General features: G+C 47.0%; 1 protein-coding gene across 1 annotated transcript; it reads left to right on the forward strand.

Annotated features, from left to right (window-relative positions):
- The first annotated feature begins 3,648 nt into the window (after window positions 1-3,648).
- Window positions 3,649-16,124, forward strand: bms1 (BMS1, ribosome biogenesis factor). Its single transcript, XM_023949500.1, has 23 exons — window positions 3,649-3,757; window positions 4,499-4,672; window positions 4,756-4,946; window positions 5,688-5,767; window positions 5,844-6,032; window positions 6,112-6,254; window positions 7,307-7,428; window positions 7,503-7,696; window positions 7,771-7,913; window positions 8,825-9,300; window positions 10,352-10,453; window positions 10,540-10,691; window positions 10,769-10,850; window positions 10,942-11,021; window positions 12,137-12,313; window positions 12,393-12,581; window positions 12,715-12,895; window positions 13,933-13,991; window positions 14,082-14,204; window positions 14,421-14,568; window positions 14,856-15,031; window positions 15,154-15,315; window positions 15,467-16,124. Exons 2-23 carry the CDS (start codon window positions 4,500-4,502, stop codon window positions 15,692-15,694), a joined length of 3,570 nt encoding a protein of 1,189 aa, XP_023805268.1. The 5' UTR covers window positions 3,649-3,757; window position 4,499; the 3' UTR covers window positions 15,695-16,124.
- The last annotated feature ends 278 nt before the right edge of the window (window positions 16,125-16,402 follow it).

The raw sequence follows: 16,402 nt of genomic DNA on the forward strand, positions 1-16,402 counted from the left end.
TAAGACGCAGTCATCAAGTTTTATGGATCTGCTTCAAAGTTTATGATGCTGCTAGAAAAGGTCAGGACGTTTGTGTACACTTCTCTGACCTAAGCATGTTGTGTTGTCGTTCCACTAAAAGGCTTTACAGTTTCCTTTGTAGACTAAAAATAAATGTCAACGCTCCTGCGTGTTTCCGGTTTGTTGTGTGACATTCCTCTGTCATCGTGTTGGCACCGCAGCCCGTGTTAAGGTCCTAGCAGGAACCAAGGCCCGGTTCTGCTCCAGACGACTTCCCAGGTTTGGGTTGGATTGATGGCTGTGTAAACACGTCCGTGTGCGATCGCAGGACTGAGTCCCCGACGCATGTGCAGCATCTGCAGCCGGACGCTTTTGTTACCCAAATCCTTGCAGTGCAGAAAAGGAAACAAACAGCTTTGAGTGAACTATATGCCCCTCCCCACCCCCCCAGCACTTTATAAAAACTGTTACTTCATTGTGGTTAGCCAAATTACATTTTCCCATTCATCATGGCACTACCAGAGGAGACGTGCTATCTACGACATGCTAACTGTGGATAAACGGTGTAAAACCTGACGAATTGAAGGGATTTTGGTTCAAACGTTTAGATGTCTTTGCTGTAATTGGTTGGCCCTCACACATTTCCACCTCACCTCTGCTCTGGACTGTCACGCTTTCATTTTTAGAGGACATTATTGAGAGCGAGGGCCACACGCTGGTTTTGCCTCACAGTGAGAAGGCGACGGTTCGAATCCCAGCTGGGTCTTGTCTGAGTGGAGTTTGCATGTTCTCCCCGTGCAGGGGCGGGTTTTCTCCAGGTCCGGCTTCCTCCCACAGTCCAAAAACATGCTTCATAGGTTGATTGATTACTTTACGTTGTACTGAGGTCGGACTGTGTGACAGACTGGTAACCGGTAACCAGGTTAGGCCTTGGCAGCCCAAAAGGGATAAAGCAGGTTAAGAAAAGCTCATTATTAAAAGAATTATTTTATCATTCCAGCTGCTTATTGTGAAATAAACATTCAACCCAAATAAATCTCTTCTTCCAGGTTGATTATTGAGGATTTGGGCTCAGATCATCTCAGAATGTTGTCATTTATTGAACAAAGAACTGAACGGCGGTGGCGTTTAATTATCCTGAGCAGTCGTCCACCTGAAACTACTTTCCTGAGTGGATCAGCTGCTCCAGAGCGGATCACATGTTAAGACGGAGGTGAAAATGGATCATTGAAAGGACAAGAAGCTCTTCAGATGTAAGTGTGCACGTTCAAAGGGAGCTGGGATTTTTTTCAGAGCGCTCTGCAAATGATGCGACGGTGGAGGAGAGGATGACGTGGGAGTTTGGATTGGGGTGGGGCTCATCCCACAGAGGGCAGGAAGGATGATGGTCCTCGGCCTCTTGTTGGCTTTTCGCTCCTCCGTCTCTGCACAGCAGCAGGAACAGCTCTGTGCAGAGTTTGCTGCCATCAAGTGTTCAAACGTGAATTCTGCTGATGTGACGACAGAATCCTTTTGGGCTATATCAGTTTCAGAAACACTTTTAGAAACTATTCTTTGATTTTTCTTTGTATTTATCTTTTTTTCTTTTTAAAAAAGATATGTGCAACTTTCCCCCTTTTAAATATTTTTGTGAAAGATTTTTTTTAAAATGCTGTTTAAATTGTTAATCATAGGGTTTTATTTGTCTTTTTGTCTCTTTTTTCCATCTCTATGATTTTTCTGTAAGTATTTTTTGTCTTCTGTAAAGCAGTTTAAATCCTTCACTGCATGAATTGTGTTCTCCAAGCACACTTGCATGCTAAAAATCTGCTAAAATCAGACAGAAAGTTGAGTACTTTCCTTCTCCTGAGGATGATGGGCTCATGTCAAGGATGAGCTTTTTCTTAGAGCATGAGATGTTCGGTCTGATGCAGCTGAGGAGCCACAGCAGCAAATAAAGACCGGCTTCACTCCACATTACATCTCTGAGCCGATGTCCATCTTTAAAAGAGCTTCACAGTCACAGAATGAACACAAAAGCAGTTTCTCTTTAAAGTACCGCTGCTGACTTTGTTATCCTTTAAAAGTTTACGTGTGCGGAACATTACAGCAGTTGGGCTCCGCTTTTGCTGATTCAAACAAGAAGCTGTCTTCCCAAAACTCATGGAATTAGGTCAAATGAACATGTTTTCAGAGATCTTCAGAACTTGCTGAACCCCTTCCAGGGTCGTGGTGTTGCCGGAGCCTATCCTAGCTGCTGTTGGGCGAAGGCGGGGTTCTCCCTGAACAGGTCGCCAGTCTGTTGCAGGGTCACACACTCACCCACACGTGTGGACCTAGGGGCAGTTTAGAGACACCCGTTAGCCAATGAAACTTGTACGAGGAGCTTAGAACTCGTGTGAGGTGAGAGTGCTGACCGCTGCACACCGAGCAGCTCAGCTTCAAAGACGTTATATGAGAGAAAAATAGTTATAGATCTTGTCAGCCAAAAACGTTTTCTTGTTGATATTTTCTGCTGACAAGTTCTACACTGGTTTGTTGGATAAAATAGGGACAAAATGTGAAAAATGTTGACACAATGTTCTGAAAGACTCACTCTAATATTAATGTTGTTTTTTTTTAGCATGTAGCCTTTTCCTCACGATGGAGGACACATACAAAAGAATTTAAGATTAAAATTGTGTTTCTGAATGTTCCTTTTCTCAACTCAATGCATTTTGAAAAAGCCTGAAGTTGTTACGTATAAACTGCCATCAGTGGGCCACAGTGTTCCTGCTCTGCTCCATTCTGATCATCCACCGGCAGACCAACAGATCCATGAACGTCTTTTTCCTGGTCTGAGCTGGAATCTGGATCAGAACTGAACGGATGGATAGCCACGATATTCTTCACCATTTTTGTTCCACCTGTAATGTTGGATTGGGGGTGTGAGGGGCTGCAAACCAGCAGGAGAGTGTAAACAAAGGGATGATGGGATATCAGCGAAGGGTTGAAAACAGATAAAAATATGGTGGGAGTGGGATTTTAAATTAGTTTATCGAAACCAACAACCAATATCTAATATCCAACATAAAATGTTATTAATGTTTGCATCTGTCATTGAAGCATAACATCACATGTGTGTATATATATCTTGAGTTGCTGAGATGCCCTAACAGACAGCCTAATGCTAGGAAATTATTGACACCTTTTATAGATTGTCTATATTGTGCATATGCAGAACCAATGGCACTTTGGTTACATCAACATTATCTGATTTTATACGCCTGGGCCTCATATTAGCTGCACAAATATTTATGTAGTTTCTCCTCTTATTTTTTTCTCTAGGACCTCTCTTTTTTAAACTTTTTTTAAGGAGGATTCAAACCACTAACTTGACGGTTCTTTGGAGAGCAGTCCTCTCCAAAGTGACTGGCAAATGAGGAACAGTAGCATGCAAGTGTTGGCCAAGAACCCACACTAGATGCTGGTAATTGCTTGTGTTCTATTTCACTCTGGTCTTTTCGGTCTAGTTTGGTGCTTTACCAAATGAGCTGTCCTCCAGCCAAGTATTCAAACCCAAACCCTCCACAGCTCAAATGCTTTTCTTCCCCTTCAGTAATTCGAAGGTAATTACACTCCCCTCCGGTAGGGGGCGGTAGGGCGCCAGGAGAGGAAAAAATACTTTGGGTATTTTGAAAGAATAAAGAAGAACTTCCGGGTGAGCCTTTCATGCACACGTGAGCTGTGAACAAACTAGAATTTTACAGGTGGAAGACCGGCTGGACCTTTCCGCCAGGTATGAACCCATATTTTCTCTCAAGTCTGCGTGTTTCTGCTGCCTTTCTCCACGGAGGTCTGCGCAGGCGCAGCTGCATTCATCACTCCTCTCACTGTGTTAGCATCCGAACAAACTCAGATCGGTAGCTTGAAGACAACCGGCACAAGACCAGGACGTATTAGATTATCTAGAGGCAAAGACGCGTTCAGAGTCACCGGGAGGCTGGAGTTAAAACCAGCAGATGGTTCCGAAAACTGATCCAGATCAGAGTCAGAATCCGCGCTAGAACCGCAGAAGAACCGCCTCATGTGGAAACAAAAGACTGAAGCAGCGATTTAGGAGTTCAATTATAAAGATTTCCTTCATGTGGCTTGATAAACTTGTGGAGTTTCTGAAGACTTTTGGATTAAAAACAAACACCAGACATGGAGTGGATTCTTTTTGATGATCAGCTGATTTCACGTCTTCCTCTGTTAGAAAATAAAAGCACGTACTTCCGGTTGCTTCAGGCATTTAGCTGTGTGTGTGAGTGTGTGGTTGGGCCCTGGTGCCCAATGTGGGGCCCCTGGAGGTTGGGGTCATGGCAGATGGGGTCATTACAACCTGCCCCATTGTTGTTTTACATTCCAGATGGAAATTTCAGATTTCCTGTGGAATCCTAAAAAATAGACATTTAGAATGGTTGAGTCTGGTTTTCTGGAAGGAGTTGTGGGCTTGTACATTTGAAATGAGCTGGTTCTGGTTTGCTCCTCCCACCAGGATGGAGGAGAAAGTTCAGAAACAGAGGAAGCACCAGCAGAAGCACAGCGGACCGAAGGCACAGAAGAAGAAGCTGAGGAAGCAGGCCGGGGCGGCAGACGGAGATGAGCGGAAACGCAACCCCAAAGCCTTCGCCGTGCAGTCGGCCGTCCGCATGGCCAAGACCTTCCACAGGTTCTCACGGACGCCGCTCACATCTGACGGGTTCGCCGTTCTCCGACCACAGCTTTACCGTTGGTGGGATTTTGTTTTTGCAGGGCCCAGGACATAAAAGCGAAAAAACATCACATCCCTGTCGTGGACCGCACTCCGCTGGAACCCCCACCTGTTGTGATTGTGGTCATGGGGCCCCCCAAGGTGGGGAAAAGTACCCTAATCCGCTGCCTAATCAAGAACTTCACTCGGCAGAAGCTCGGGGATATTTGTGGTCCTGTGACGATCGTCTCTGGTGAGTGCAGCTGCAGAAATGAAGATCCACCGATAAAACACACTCCGCTGTCCCACACTGAGCTCTGCTTTCAGTCTAACGCTCTCCAGCTAGCATACGGCCCCTCACACCCCCAACCTAACATGACAGGGAGACTTTGACACAACTCACAACTGCGAGCTCGTTCAAACCAGACGTTTCTATCTGCTCCTGGTCCATCAGGATTAGAATACAGAAATCCTCAGAGATTTTTGGAGTTTTTCTTCTTGAAATTATTTCATACCTGGCCTCCACCATGAGAAAAATGCTGCAAGGACACCAAAAGCACTGTTTTGGGAGGATCAGCCGCATGCCTGAGCCCTCCTGCCGATGTTCTTAGTGGAGTCAGAGGTGGAGTCGGGGTCAGTTGGCCTCCGCTTCATTCTGGTGATGGAGTCAGAACCAAACATCCTGTTGTTCTGCCACTGAGAAGGTTTTGGCTTCAAGTCCGTCAGTCTGGACACAACAGACTGAGAGGCACAAAGCCAAAGCAGAATCGGATGTCCTTGTTCTGCCTGTGATTGTCAGGCTGGCTCCTCTAAGCTGCTGAAGCTCCTTGGTTCTGGCATTACAGTGACGGGTCGGTCTTATGTTACATTTTCAGTACATTTGCATCACAAGACGGTAAATACCCAGAAGACCTGGAGACATCACTGACTGAGAGCTTCCTCTTGGTGCTCAGGAAGTGTTTTCTCTTTGTTTGAAAACGATGTTGTGCTTCAGGAAAGAAACGCCGTCTGACCTTCATGGAGTGCAACAACGACATCAACACCATGATCGATCTGGCAAAGGTCGCCGACCTCGTAAGTTTGACTCGGGATGATGCAGACATTCCCGCCGAGCTTCTCCGCTCAGACGCCTGTGGATGGCTGTGTGCAGGTCCTGATGCTGATCGACGCCAGCTTTGGCTTCGAAATGGAGACGTTCGAGTTCCTCAACATTTGTCAGGTACACGGCTTCCCTCGGATCATGGGCGTTCTCACTCACCTGGACTCCTTCAAGAACAACAAGACTCTGAGAAAGACCAAGAAGAACCTGAAGCATCGCTTCTGGACGGAGGTGTACCAGGTGACTGCGGCGTCTGTTCCGCCGCCGCGCTCCGCCACGCCGGCTCCTCCGTGTCTCACCTGTGGGTTTGGGTTTTCAGGGAGCCAAACTCTTCTACCTGTCGGGGATGGTGTACGGGGAGTACCAGACTCAGGAGGTGAAGAATCTGGGCCGTTTCATCTCGGTCATGAAGTTCCGCCCCTTGGTGTGGCAGACCTCCCACCCCTACGTCCTGGTTGACCGGTGAGTCGCAGCGAGCGCGTTTCCACGCCGCCTTCCAGAGACATCAGAGCATGGACGTTTGTGCAAAGATGAGAGCCATAACTGTTCTAATGATGTGATAGATTTAGATTTGGTTTGATGAAAGTGTTTCTGCATTCAATGTTCGAAGAACCAGTTTGAACTGAAAAGGATGACACTGCTGAGAAATTGATAAAGGAGAAAAGACGACTCATCATTTGCCGCCTGAACTGTATGGAGTCTTATAATGTTAATGTTTTGTTTTACTGCCGTCAGTGTGGGATTTCCAGGAAACATTAATAAAACCTAAAAAGCTACATTTATTTACAATTGACAGCATCAACTTCAAATTAAATATTCACATTTGTGTCTCTACTGCTAAATATCATGAAATGTGATTTTTCACAGTTCAATGAATATTTGTTTACATCAAACTTCTTGGAAGTATTTCTTTCATGTGTTTTAAATTATCACCTGAACAGAAAAAAAGTAGTGTCGTCTGAAAATAAGATTAGATTCGCTGACCATATAATTTATGTAAAGACAGAAAGGTTTTGGGCCGAGGACTGAGCCCTGGGGTACCCCACATATTATATTACCATTATAATGGCTACTTAATATCATTTATTTGTGCGCTCTGTTTATTATGTAAATAACTTACGGTCCATAAAAGAGCCACCGATTTTTGAGTCAAGTATTATGAATTATCGTGTCTATTTTATCAAACCACTCCTATATTTTCAGTTTTCTGCAAACAATGTCCTTTTTTTAACCCTCTTCTACTGTAGCTTATGTCATTTTTCCACCCGATTTTTGTGACTTTCACCTGAAACGGCAGCAGTCTAGTTTGGTTTTGATGATCTGGAGGCCGTAGCTCCATGAAGTGGCTAAAATCAGCTCATTTCAAAATAAAAGCCTGGCAAGCATCTGCTGAATTCAGCATCTGACCTTAATCTGGAATTCTGTGAGGATGAACGGACGGTTTTTAACTTCTTCAACTCGAGTTTCGGCTGGAGTGCAGTAAGTCTGCGTTTCTTCTCCAACTCCCTCTGCAGCATGGAGGACCTGACCGACCCCGAGAAGATCCGCACAGAGCCAAAGTGCGATCGCACCGTGTCGCTCTACGGATACCTGCGAGGGACACACTTGAAAAACAAGGGCCAGGTCCACGTTCCAGGTGAGGGGGCAGTACGGAGGAGCTGCAGCTGGGACCCTGAGCGCTGGGCTGTGATTGGCTGTTTTTGCCCACAGGGGTGGGAGACTTTGAGGTGAGTGACGTGGACTTCCTGCCGGACCCGTGCCCCCTGCCGGACGCTCAGAAGAAGCGAGCGCTGAACGAGAAGGAGCGCCTGCTCTACGCCCCCATGGCTGGCGTTGGGGGGGTGGTGTATGACAAAGACGCCGTGTACATTGACCTCCCTGCCAGCCACGTCCACCAGCAGCAGGTATTGTGCCCCCCCCAGCTCCTTCTGCTCCCTCCCTTTTACCAGCTTTGAAATCCAGACGTGCTCCTCTGCAGGAGGAGATGAGACCCACCACGGAGCTGGTCCAGTCCCTCATCGACACGCACGCCACTCTGGACGCCAAGATGGCTGCCAGCAAGGTGTCGCTCTTCAGCGGCTCCGGGACCATGGGCCCCGAAGGCGCCGGAGAGCAGAGCGGGTGAGCGGCGGCAAAGGATTCATGAACAGGGTTTAAACCACTTTCATTTAATTTGGCCTCATGCAGCAGCCGGTCAGTGGACTTCATTTGTTCTCATCAGCGTGATGTGACTTCCCGCCACTAAAAAAACATTTCCAGGATGCGTCGTACGGCCGTGAGTCGTTGAACCTCAGCTAGTGAAGTAGCTCATTCAGTCAATGTGGGAAAATGGGAGAAATGGATTAGTCGTGGTTAAAACGTGTTAAAACTGCATGGTTTGTAAAAAACAAAGAGTCGCTGAGAGGCGGATGCTGGGTCCAAGTGACCCGCTCAAAACCAGGAACCTTAACGAAGTTCGTATTTTGAATTTCTAAACATGTGACCCACCAGCTGATTACTGACTCAATGACCGCCAATAGTACTATCATCAAAACGCAAACTAATGAAAACCACAGTGAATTCATGGCGCATAATTATGAAGTTAATATACATAATAATTCCATACATTTATATAAATAGGGGACATGAATCATTAAGAAAACCTAGCATATAAAGCTCATAAGTGAACATCTTCTTTTCTTCTCTTTGTGTCAAACTCAAGTCCATCAGGCAAAATACTGCAGGGTGAAGCAGTCATGATGGAGATCGTGGTGATGGAGGAAGACATGGCCGACTCTGACTGTTTGTTTTATTTTCTTTGCACAGAACTCAGATTTAAGGAGCTTTAAAAAAACGTTTGAAACGTCCTTAAATGTTACTTCTTTAAGTCTGTTGAAGCAGATGACGCCGTCTTCTTCTGTCTGGGCTCTGGCTGGTTCTCTATTCATTCGGATCAAATTCTCCTGGGATTCATCAAATGTGGACGAAGCCGACCACAGAAAGGGCAACGACCACACAGGCAGACCTTCTCCTCCTCCTCTTTGTGTCTTCAGGGGTCAGGATGGACTGCAGGAGGAGAGCGTCTGGGATTCCAACACCAACCGACAGAGGAGGAGGGTGCTCTTCCCTGGAGATGAAGATGACGGCAGCGCGTCAAGCAGCGAGGACGAGGAGGAGGAAGAGGAGGAGGAGAGCGACCACGATGAAGAGAGTGGCAAAGATCTGTCTGCCTTCCTCAAAGAGGCTCGAGGACAGTCTGAGAAGACGACTGCGGGCGGCGCTCCTCTGAGGAAGAGGCAGAGGCTGGAGGAGACGGCAGCGACGGCCGAGGTGCCGGCATTTGCCGACAGCGAGGACGAGCTGGAGGTGAGCGAGGAAGAGGAGGATGAGGGTCAGGGGGCAGGAGACTCTGGAAACTGTTCTGAGGAGGATGAAGAAACGGAGGATGACGATTCAGAAGAGGAAGATGCAGCTGAAGATGAGGGAAAAAGAGCAAAAGAAAAAGAGATGAATGAGGAAGAGGAGGAGGGTGAGTGTCCAGTTATTCCTTAAAGGCTCACTGTTTTTAGTGTTTTAACACCTTTTTCCTGATTTCGGAGGACATTGCATTCCTAAATTCAAATTGCGAATCAGGAGCAGATGAAAAAAATGTGGTTTGAAAAAACTCCGAACTGTGACGTAGCTGCTGCCATCAGTGGGCCTCCAGCTTCCTGCTCTGCTCCATTCTGATCATCTGTCAGACACAGAGATCCATGAACGTCTCTGTTCTCCTGGTCTGAGCTACAATCTGGATCAGAACCGGACGGATGGATAGATCTGATATTATTGCCATTTTTGTTGCACCACTAATGTTAGGTTGTGAGGGGCTGTTAGCTAGAGGGAGTAAATGATGGGAATCATGGGAAGTCGGCAAGGCTTACTCTACTCTAACAGTCCCACAACTCAGAGGTCATTTTAAGTTTTTTTTGTTTTTTACTTGTCTTGTCCAACAGCTGAGCAGACAGATGGGAGCTGAAAGCTCCAACAGGGGTTATGAATCTTCTGACACACCAGATGTATATTTGAATAAACCCCTTTTGGAATTTAGGCTCAACTTTATTCATATTAATTATATTTGTAACCGTTTTTTTGTTGGATCGGACGGAAAAGAAAAGGGGGAAGAAGAGAGGGGGGGGGGGGGGGTAGGAGGGTGATTAGAGAAGGGGGGTGACTGGGAACACTTTGACACCAGATGGACTTGTGGTGCTGCATGATGGGATTGCACCAAAAGAAGCAGCTTTTCTCCATCTGAGACATTTTCTATATTCTATATGAATTTCCCCGAAACGCCCACATTTCTCTGCGTTCAGCGTGGATTTGACAGGAGAACCAGGTTTCTGAAGCTGATGCTGCTGTAGGAGAAGACGAGGATCGGGGAATGTTATTCAGATTCCCCAGGAAAAATCAAACACTAAGAAAAGCAGTTTCACTTAAATAACACAATTCTGATCAAGACAAAAGAAGTAGACATTCACAAATCACAGATGTAGACGGGGGATTATTACTCTACTGGCTTTTTCACAGCATCCTCTCCTCGGTAGGGGTTTTGCGATGGAAGGACGGTTTGCAGCAGAAGGCGGCGGAGGCGTTTCTCCGACATCAGGAAGCTGCTCCCAATCTCCGAAAGCTGGTTTACGGCGCCGGTACGGCAGGAAGCAGTCAGAGCTTTTCTTTTTCTTTTTTTTTCTCGGTCAGTCCGTCTGAAAGGAGGCATCGTTTTCTTTTGCAGTCCTCGAGGCGGATAACTCTGAGGAGGACGAGGAGGAACTGGGGGGGCTGTTCCGCGTCAGCCGGCCACAGAAAAGCAGGAGGGTTCAGGCGAACGCCGTGGACTGCTCCCGTTTCCACCCGGACACCACCCACGACTGGGATCTGGAGGAGGTGAGGCTGCTGGAACTCCGCCCTGCTCTGATGGAGCTCTGCTGGGGAGGGATGAACCCATTCTCTGCGTCTTTCAGATGTTGGACACCATCAGAGACTGTTTTGTTACGGGGAAGTGGGACGACGGGCAGGACGCTGCCACCCTTCTGAAGCAGGACGGTGAGGAGAGCTGAAGCTGCTGCGGCTCACGGGACCTCCTGCCTGAACATCCGTCTCACATCCGGGTTCTGTGCTCTTCTGCGTTGTGTAGAGGAGCTGTACGGAGACTTTGAAGACCTGGAAACAGGAGAAGTCCACAAGAGCCAATCAGGACAAGAGGATGTGGCCGAGGTACCGTGTGTGATGAAGTGCTGCTTCGTCACAGAAACGTCTCTGATCTTAAATTTAAACGTGCCTAACGAATGGCTCAAATGTCGAGTCACATAATTAATGCAGCAAAAATATTACAGATGTATAAACATTCACAGTTTCTCTTTCTATATGTGGTTTTATTTATCCACAAGTTTGATTTTGTTTGCATTTCCATCTCATTTCTGACACACCTGTGAAGAATGTCCTTCATTCAGGATTGTTCCACAGCAGGAAGACTTTTTTTTCTATTTCCTGCTTTTATTTATGGTTTATTTATATTCAAACAGTTAGATTTAAAGGAGGATTGACGCTCCTCAGATGACAGGTCCTCCTTTCCAGATGTTTCATCCAGTCTGGGTCCTTTAGTTAGGACACTTCTGCAGCCCAAGTCGGGGTCTCCCTGTGCCGGTCCCCAGCCCGGATGAACTGCCGGCTTATGTCAGGAAGGATAATCCGGCGTCAAAAATCTCTCTGTGATGACCCCTGATGGGATGAAAAGTGAACGACCTCCAGATGCAGACAAACGCAAAGCTAAAAAAAAATAAAAGAACTAGAAATACTATTTGATTGACAGAATCACTCATCAAACAAACCCCCCACCCCCACCCCCCCGACTCCTAATATTCACAGTTTTCCTCAAATCATTGATCATGGTACACAAAAGCTGCAATAAAAAAATGCAAACATTTCAAACAAAAAATGAAGCAGGAAGTGTTTGTTTGTTTTTTGAGGCTGCATTTAAAAAAAGCAGTGAAAGTCTTTTCTCTGGAATCAAAAAAGAAACATTTTATAAAAACAAAAGACATTTCTATCTTTCTGATGGATCAAAAGGATTTTTTTTTCTGGATGACTTTTTTTCTGTACTTTTGTGTGTTTCCTGTTGGAGGAGAAAGCTTGGATTTATGATGTGGCCTTTTAATTCCCTCATTAGCCTTCATCCTGACACTCTTCGGTTTGGTCTTCGGTTTGGTTCGTGTCAGAAGTTCACAGATTGTTTGAAGACAGAAAACATCCACCAACAGATTATATGGAGGGGTTGTCGGTGCAATGCCCACGCTGAATCCTGACGTTCTCGTTTACCGTGTAACGGACAGAATACCGACAGTGATGAAGATGGGGAGGAGGAGGTGAAGGTGGAGGAAGAGGTGGTTCAGAGGAACAAGCGTTTGGAGAAGAAGCGGAGGCTGAAGGAGAGGTTTGACGCGGAGTACGATGACGGAGACGCCACCTACTTCGACGACCTGAAGGAGGAGATGCAGAAGCAGGCGGAGGTGAGGCCGTGGGGTGGGACGCGCCCCGCTGCGCCGCCCTGACCTCCCCCTCACGCCCTCCTTCCTGTCTGACCCTCAGCTGAACAGAGCGGAGTTCGAGGACGTGGACGATGAGACCAGAGTCCAGTACGAAGGTTTCCGGCCAGGGATGTACGTGAGGGTGGAGATCAGCTCCGTGCCCTGTGAGTTCGTCACCAACTTTGACCCCCACTATCCCATCATCCTCGGAGGCCTGGTGTCCAGCGAAGGAAACATAGGGTACCTGCAGGTGTGTGAAGCTCCGTTCTGGATTCATCCAGTTTCCCTTTGGTCATTCAGTGTGTAAACCAGAATTTCTGTCTCTCTTTAAACCTTTTGGGATCTCTTGATGACGACTGATCTGAATGTTGTGTTTGGATCAGATGAGACTGAAGAAACACCGATGGTACGACCGAATCCTGAAGACGAGGGACCCTCTGATCCTTTCCTTAGGCTGGCGGCGCTTCCAGACCATCCCCCTCTACCACATCGAAGACCACAACGGACGCCACCGCCTCCTCAAGTACACGCCACTGCACATGCACTGTGGAGCCTCCATCTGGGGTGAGTCTCCTGCTCGCTCGCTCGGGGGACACAAACTGAAACGCTCATGTCTGAGTGTTTCTGCTTATTCAAAAATAAAAAGCGTGTATTTTAGATCCAAAGGTTTATCCTGGACTTGATGGAATCTAGTGTTGCTGTTATCAAAGACGAGATTCCCCTCCTGAAGATTCGTATTCTGACCAGATTGAGCCGCAGCTCAGCAGGAACCGGCGCCGTCCCTTAACTAGGGTGTCAAATCATCCCGTTTTTTAATTTTAATGGCGTCAATGATCATTTTTGGTTTAAAACTATTATATAAGGGATCGTTCCTGGTGAGGCGTCCGTTATCATAAATAAAAGGACGAAGCGGAGGCCTGATGGCGTTTCTGGTAATGGACCGCCCCCAAAGTCCGTGGGCCCGCTTATACCGTGGTCACTTTCTTACTAAATAAATCAATAATTAGGACTGCTTCTTGTTGTATTAGGCTAGTTTTTGACAAAAAGACGGACTGCTTGATACCCAGTGCGACGCGTTGCCGTAGTAACGAGAGTAAGAAGAATGTTCCTACAGTTTTTTGATGTTACTCTGGACCTGATAATTTTTTTTAAATCAGATTAGAAGTCTGTTGTGATTTAAAAAAAACGCCTTTTTGGTTGTATTTTGATCTTTTAATGCACCACAATGTCGTACATTGAAATGGAAATGAGGCTTTTCACAGCAATCGCCAGGTTTGTTCAAATAGATGAATCTATTACAAGTGTTGATGAATTGATCGTCCTGGCTCTGCCCGGAGGTCTTCTATGTGTGGACGTAAACATTTCTGCTGGGTGTGGAAAGCATCCCGACCTCCAGCCGGCTCTTTAAGGGGAAGTGAAGCGACTGACCTCCATAAAGACAGGAAGCTTCGTTTGGCTCGGCTGGTTGTTTTTAATCTGAAAACTGTGTCAAAACGACACAAACACAGTTTAAATTCTGTATTTTGAAGTCAGGACGTGTTGAAAAGATGTTTTGCTGTCATATTTACGCGTGGTCACCGTTTAACCTTATCGTCCCAAAGGGCCCATCACCCCACAGGGGACCGGCTTCCTGGCTCTGCAGTCCGTGGCAGGAGTCAAAGTAAGTCGAGCTAAAAAGTGTTTCCCGCTCCGCAGGTGAAAGCTAAACTCTCTGACGGGGTCTTCGTCTCCTTTCTTTGTTTGTCTGCAGGCCAACTTTCGCATCGCGGCCACAGGAGTGGTCCTGGATCTTGATAAATCTGTGACCATAGTGAAGAAGCTCAAACTGATTGGTTATCCCTACAAGATCTTCAAGAACACTTCCTTTGTTAAGGTGAGAAAGCAGATGTTTGTCCATCCTCTGATGGAGGAGCAGTTCTGTGTCCGACCTGTGGATCTTTCCTCGAACTCAAAGGAGAAACCAGCTCTGAAAGATGAAAACTGAGGCTTTTTGCTTCATTGAGTCTAAATAAACGGGTCAGATTGGACCCGACTTGATGTGCAGCAGCGGCAGAAGACGCTGATGCTCCTCGTCTCCTCTGGTCTTCAGGGGATGTTCAACACGGTGCTGGAGGTGGCGAAATTTGAAGGAGCTTCGGTGCGGACGGTTTCGGGGGTCAGAGGTCAGATAAAGAAGGCCCTGTCCACACCTCCGGGGGCTTTCAGAGCTACGTTTGAGGACCGCCTGCTCATGAGTGGTGAGTTTCCTGAAAGCTGAGGATGTTGACTGCAGCAGGTGGGCTCAAAGGAGGGATTCTTTTTAGTGTTTGAGGCCTTTTGTGTGGCGTGCGCCATCAGTAAGTTATCAGGTTACCGGCTTCCTTGAGGAGACGGTTTCTCCCAATCAGGATGGAGGATTGGGGTAACCTGGTTGATCAGGGAGGTTTCTCTCTCGGGGTGTGAGAAACCGCTGCACCCCTACGGTCGCCATGTTTTCCCCAGAAAGCATTCGAACGAAGTCCGTCTTTGTGCATTTGTGGTGCAGACATTGTGTTCCTGCGTTCCTGGTATCCGGTGTCGGTTCCTCAGCTCTACAACCCCATCACCTCCCTGCTGCTGCCGGTCGGCCAGAAGGACGGCTGGTCGGGGATGAGGACGCTGGGGCAGCTGAAGCTTGACCTGGGCATCCACAACAAGCCCAACCAAGACTCTCTCTACAAGGTACAGCAAACTGAAGTGGGATGCACTTCTTTGTATAAACCTCAGAGGCTTGAAAGTGATTTTCTTTTCAGGTCATCCACGGCGTTTGTAACCTCTACAATCACTTTTGCCTCCCTTTCTAGCCCGTGGTACGAGCCCCGAGGCATTTCAACCCCCTGCACATCCCCAAGGAGCTGCAGAAAGCCCTGCCCTTCAAGAGCAAACCCAAACAGCAGCAGGCGAAGGGAAAGACGCCCAGAGACCTGCAGAGGCCCAAAGTGATACGAGAACCCCACGAGAGGAAGGTGAGAAAGCTCGAGCTCATGACTGCATCAGCAGCAGGAATGAAGGTTCACCGTCAGTCCCATGAAGGGAGGACGCCCTCCCCACAACGCTTTTCGAGAAAAAGACAATGTTGTCCTGTAAATGTGACGGTGTCCTCTGGCGGCCCAACAGGTGGCGGCTCTGCTTCACGCTCTGCGCACCGTCCACAACCACAAGAGGAAGAAAGCCCACTCAGTGCAGCACGCCCGGCACAAAGAGTTCCTCCAGCAGAAGGAGAAGGACGAGGAGGCGAAGATGAAGAGACAGAAGGAGGCCCGCAAGAGACTTTACAGAGTCATGGGACAGACGGAGCAGAAGAAGCAGAGGTCCAGTCTGAAAGGAGAGCAGAAGGACTCGTGACCCCAGAGTTGACCCGAGCCTGACGGCCTTTCTGTAAATGCTTTCATGGCAAATGTTTGTGATGGTTGCTCCCTCTTTTAATAAAACTCTAGGTAATAAAGCTGGTCTGACTTTTGAAACATGGAGTTTAAAGGGTTACCGGTTCTGGAAAACCTTTTTTCCTTAAAGTCCCACACCTGCAGTTCATTACAATTTCACCTCTGAGTTGTAGGCGGAGCTATTGGTGCAGAGTGACCCTCCCCTTCCCGTCACCCATAACCGAGAGCTCTTTATTTGCACGCTCACTCTCCTACTAGCTTTCCGTCCCTCACACCTCTGACACATGTCTGTCGCAGGGCTCTATGGATACATTTGGAAAAATATCTGAATTACGTTTGAAGAGCTTTTTTGGTCTGTTAATTCAAAGAGTAAAACTTGTCATGTGAACCAATAGTGCTGCATTTTTTTGGAGTTCATGAGACAAAGTTATTAAAATAATATATAGAGGCTTGGAATATTTCAGTTTGTGTAATGATTTCAAAATAAAATAAATACAGGCTTCACTATTTGAATTTACTGACTATAAACTTTGAACTTCTTAAAGATTTTCTGTTTGATCCACCTGCATGAAGAGCGACTTTTATTTTGAAGGCTGAAGCCGTCTATGGAATAAACTTACAAATAAAAGCGAATTCAGGTCGGATTCCAGCTTAAGGAAATCTTAAAATA

Source organism: Oryzias latipes, chromosome 19 (assembly GCF_002234675.1).
Source record: "Oryzias latipes chromosome 19, ASM223467v1".
NCBI lineage: Eukaryota > Metazoa > Chordata > Actinopteri > Beloniformes > Adrianichthyidae > Oryzias > Oryzias latipes.

Excerpts from the sequence above, each read along its gene's own strand:
- bms1 (XM_023949500.1), top strand. The coding sequence starts at position 4,500 with ATGGAGGAGAAAGTTCAGAAACAGAGGAAGCACCAGCAGAAGCACAGC. Across the intron at positions 10,454-10,539 it reads AAAGCTGGTTTACGGCGCCG|TCCTCGAGGCGGATAACTCT; the intron begins GTACGGCAGGAA and ends TTTCTTTTGCAG. Across the intron at positions 14,569-14,855 it reads GGACCGCCTGCTCATGAGTG|ACATTGTGTTCCTGCGTTCC; the intron begins GTGAGTTTCCTG and ends TTTGTGGTGCAG.